This window comes from Drosophila arizonae, chromosome 5 (genome assembly GCF_054131065.1).
Source record: "Drosophila arizonae isolate 15081-1271.41 chromosome 5, UAZ_ARI_1.0, whole genome shotgun sequence".
NCBI lineage: Eukaryota > Metazoa > Arthropoda > Insecta > Diptera > Drosophilidae > Drosophila > Drosophila arizonae.
In genome coordinates, this window is record NC_142925.1 from 19,050,344 (window position 1) to 19,055,473 (window position 5,130).

General features: G+C 38.1%; 1 protein-coding gene across 1 annotated transcript; it reads left to right on the forward strand.

The window, feature by feature from the left end:
- The first annotated feature begins 661 nt into the window (after positions 1-661).
- Positions 662-3,629, forward strand: LOC149268643 (uncharacterized). The gene is made up of 3 exons (XM_089470799.1): positions 662-852; positions 2,032-2,728; positions 2,780-3,629. The coding sequence occupies exons 1-3, from the start codon at positions 770-772 to the stop codon at positions 3,578-3,580; spliced, it is 1,581 nt and encodes a 526-aa protein (XP_089326925.1). The 5' UTR covers positions 662-769; the 3' UTR covers positions 3,581-3,629.
- The last annotated feature ends 1,501 nt before the right edge of the window (positions 3,630-5,130 follow it).

Here is a 5,130-nt window from a genome sequence, read left to right on the forward strand (position 1 = left end):
AAGTGAAAGGGTTGCTAAGGCATACATAAATAAATATAACACCTTTGTCATCGTTTTCAGCTTGGATTGCATAAACGTGGCACATTTTTGCTGTGCAAAAGTTGAGATAATTCGCATTTGTTCTTGGTTTAAATGAAAGTTGACAGGAATTTGGAAGAGAAGCTCGACACGCGCGTTAAATTAACTCAATTAAATTGTAAACTGTTTGAAGGGAAGATAAGCACAAAACAATGAATTGGGAATCAACTAAGTAGATAATAATAATCTAAAAATATAATATAAAATTAATACAAGCTCAGAATTCGGAAAAGTTATAATGAAAAATAATATATTAAGTAATAATATCCTCTAAAAACTTAAAAAATTGATTATTAAACATTCAAAATCTTAACCCTTATTAAAAAAAAAAAAAAAAAAAAAAAAAAAAAAACACAAACAAAAACAGTTTATTTTATTATAAATAATTTTATATTATATAATGTATATACAAAATATAATTTAAGTTAAATAAATAAATAAATAATTTCATGTAAATAAATAAACATAATTAGATAAAACAAAAATTTTAAGAACTGATATTAATTTTATTGGCTTGCACAATATTAATACTATATTTTCATTTTCTGCCGCAGAGTACTTTTCTCTAAACGTCAAATTTTGAACTAACAAACTTTGACGTATTTTGTTAAGATTCATTCCGAGTGTTTATGAAGACGAGGCAAATAGTTTTCTTAGATATAAAAAGTAAACAAAAATTATTTTCACGAATATGGATAACTGTCGCCCATATCTAGCTGTATTTCCCAAGCAAGGGCTACCAAAGCTAGTGACAAATGTAAAAGATTATACAACGTAAGTGGAAAGCTTTAAATAACAATCTTATATAAAAGTCTCCATATATGAAAACTAGTGAGTAATTAGTTAAAAAGCCTTTCATGCAAGCAAGTAAAAAAGTCTGCTCGACTGCGAGATCCCCTGTTTCAATAATGCTTCGCTCCTTTTTTGCTTATACAAGCACACACATACTGCTCTATTTGATAAAAAAAAATTTTTAAACAAGTATGGTTTGGAATAGCCAGAACACAAGGCAGACTATGCATAAGTTATAGTTCTTAAGAGAACTATAAAACAGAAGACCCCACTGTCCGCCTAATAACTATAAATCATAGCATATCAACATTTAGTCTTCCGATTTAACTATGCCTCATTCCTATATATCAGTTCGTATGTCAGTTTGTATATCTGTCTCTCTGACTAACAACCGCATGTAATGTTAACTACAGAAGATGATTTAAGTTGCAGCAGTAATAAGGTAATCCAATATAATTAGCGTGCTTGTCTGCCTATATATCTGTTTTGGCTGTGCACCTGACTCTCCGCCTGTCACCCTGTCGATATCACATTTTCTTTCATCCGCCTGTCTCTCTGTCTGCCTAACAACAGAAAGGGATCTACAGGAGATCATTTCAATTGTTTATATGTCTGCAGCAGTACTCAATTGGCATTTGTATTTGAGTAAAACGAAGCTGCAGCAACAGCAGAGTGTTCTCATTGGTCACTTGAAGGTCAACTGTAACGAGCTCTACCTGGCGTCGGGCTCAATATTTGAAAGAGAGAGAGAGAGAGAGAGTGCTTGAGTAAAAGTGGCCCTATATAAAGGGCAGCATCTGCAGCATTTCTGTGAAGTGTGTGATCGTTCACTAAGCATTAAAGACTAGAGGAATTACTTAGGCGAATGACTTAGAGGAAATACTCAGGAGAAACACTTAGAGGAAATTTAGGAAATTTCTACCAGAAATAGACACACGAACAGATATTAATCGACTCACTCGTCGCTCTGATTGGGAATATATAATATATATACTTTATAGCTTTCATGGTCTGTCACGCCTCTTCCTGCCCGTTATATACATTAAAAAAAATCATACTAATATCACATTTGCAATGGGTTCAGGGTATAAAAAGTCCGCATATGTAGCTAGTTTTAGATTATAATGCATAGCATTTATTAACAACTCTCTTTGAACTCAGTGATCTTGAGCCAGAGCTGCACCTTATGGCAAAGGCATTCGCAGAATTTGATTCAGGCAGTATACAGTCCAAATTGTGCCCGAGAAAGTGCGGCGATGGATGGTGTACCAAAACGTGTGACGAGTTAACGGGGGCGCGTCTAAATGAAGAAATACCGTTACCACATGTCAAGAATCGATTGATGTCATTACTAATGAAACTGCGACGTGGCGAGGATCCGGACACAATTGTGATGGTCGAGTTTCGCGAGTTCGCCTGCTCTGGCGCATTACTGGGCGCCCAATCGTTATTTTTTAGCAAACTGCGTGGCCACCCGGTGATCGATCTGCGGCGAGGGCCAATGTCGGCCAATACGTTTGAGCTGGTGTACAAGTGGATAGTGCAAAACGATTTCGCCTTCAAGCCGGGCGATGTGATGCGCGTTGTACGTGCTGCCAGCTTTCTGGAGATGAAGGATCTACTGAATTATTGCTACGGCCTGCTGGAACACGATCTATTTAAGGAATTTTGGGCGTTTAACCTCTTGAAGAAATCACGAAATTTTATTGAGCTATTTCAAATCAATCAAGTATTGGCCATTCGCATTTCAAAGGCAGCACTGATCATGCTCTGCAGCCAAGAGTTTTTGACCCTCAACGAGAATCAGATCTGTGCGATATGCGACTCCAGCTCGTTGGCAATCAATTCGGAGACCGAGGTGGGTTCAATGCGAGTAACAGGCATCTCTAATCATTTTCATTCTCCTTAGCTTCTATATGGTGTCTTGCACTGGCTAAATTTAGACTGGCCCGCTCGACGGTCCTCTGTGGTGAAAGTGCTAAAGAATATGCGCTTCGCTTATCTGTCACCTACGATCCTATGCCAATTCACTGGCACGCTCTCCGCGGGGATCTTTTCCAAAGTAGTAAATGAGTTCAGAAGTCAGCCGGAAAGCAAACAGATACTCGAGGATGGTGTCTTCCACAGCACGTTGGTCATCACACTGAATGGGGATCCCCGCAGGCTGAAGGAGTTTCCCAATACCAAAAAGGAGCTGTTTATGCCACGCCGCTGGATCACAGACGCCCGCTGTCCCTACCATCGACCCGTGACCCGACTATGCCCGAATATGCGTTACATCAGCTATGAGGAGTTCGCTGATTACTCTGTGACGCTGACGGAAACTGGTGCTGACTACGAGCAATATTTTGAGTACCCAGAGAATGATGATCTCAGCGAAACTCCGTCGAACGCTTCTATAATTTCAAAAGACAGTATCAATGATTTGACCCCATCTACATTGTCAGTCTGGAGCACTGATTCACTGTTTTATTGGATCCGTTCCGAATGCAGTCAAAACTTTCAAATGGAAGACCATGAGATTACTACAATCGATTCTGGCAGAGGCGTTTCGACAAGCTCCTCAGCGACTTCCCAGGCAGATGTGGTAGTTGAGCACTTGGAAGAAAAGATTAACATATTTGAAGCCCCGGAATTATGGGAAGAGTGGACGGATATCTTTAACGATGAAGACGCTTGTAATATGAATGAACTTAATACATTTAATTGAAAGCACTCGTTCATTTTGCTCTTAAATGCATCAAAGCAATTCAAAACTAGGAATTCGGCTTAAGTTAGTTATCGCATTTAAGGGTGGGTGTTAAGGTACTAGGTGTTAAGTGTTGCGGCGCATGTCCTGACACCTGAGTGCGGCCACCTTAAACCTTAAACGCTGCTTGATACACTCACACACACACACACAGGAATAATACCTTCAGCACACATTCAACACTCGCCGGAACAAGTGCCCGCCACATGCGCCTCGTATATCAAAAAAGGTAAACGCGTTGAATTTTCCATTAAGTTGAAAAGCATTTTCGGCACACGTGGGCGGTTTGCTTTTTTTTTTTTTGAGCGTTGGCACATCATACATATTGGCAACTGTGGCGTATGCGTAATATTTCAGGAAAATAACAGGCGTCGAGTTTGGTTTCTAAGTGCCGCATGAAAACATAAAAAAAAAAAAACGTACTTAGTCAGCATTTTGTTTATTGGCCCCCAAAAGCCAGAGAGAGCAACAAAAAAGAAAAGAGAGAAGACCAAAAAAAAGGTTGACAACTGAGGCGGCAATTGCAAGCAACACTTCGAGTCCCACACATGTGATATGCGTAATGCTGGAGCCTCTGTTTGCTCTGCCCAAACTCAATTAGCCAGTGAGCCCGAAAGGCCTCAATCAATACAGTCTATCCCAGCGAGCATTCACACTCATATTGCCAACGCCATTTCCACTGCCATTGCATGAACTTCTCCAAGTATTATTCTACCGGAAAAAGTTCTCTGAAATGTATGCTTATTGTTGAAAATTGAATTGACTTTTTTTAGACGCTGGCAAAAGTTTCCCTTAGGTAAGCAACACGAAACATTCAGTGAAACAAAGTCGTTGCTGACGTGGCAAAAGTATTTGAAGGGAGTGAGCAATATTAACAAACAAATTCCCTAAATAGCGCTCAACATATGAGTTTAAACATTTGAATCGGGAAAAGCTATAAGATATAGAGTTTCAATATTGAGTCAGTAACATAATAATAAAAAATGTATTTGGGTTTTTTGTTCAAATTTGAAACAAGTTTTCGAAATCTTTGAAATTTAAAACAAACTTTTAATTACGCATCACGAAAACATAAAATACTAATTATATGTAACTGATATGCAGGCATAATTTTTTTTTACCCCTTCGTCTTCCGTTTAGCTATCAAGATTTTTAGAATACCTTTATAAGAATTTTATTATTTTTACCTAAAAGTTCAGTTTAATATTATTAAGTTTTCTCTAGAAAACAAGCAATCAATAAGGTCTCTCGAGTCGATCTAAGCAAATCTGCACTGTTGCTGTAAATATGGAGAGAAACGAATCAGAATAATTGTAGTCTCTTTAGAAGTAAAAATTCTCTTACTGACACTATTAACTACGATGGTCAACTAAGCTTTTGTTGCGCTCAACAGCCTTCATTTAAATTTAATAAATACAAGTTTAATAAAATGTTCTCTTCACTCACCCACTCAATAGTTGCATCGCCTTTTTGCACCGCCAGCTTATCAATGTGGATTATTTTATTACACT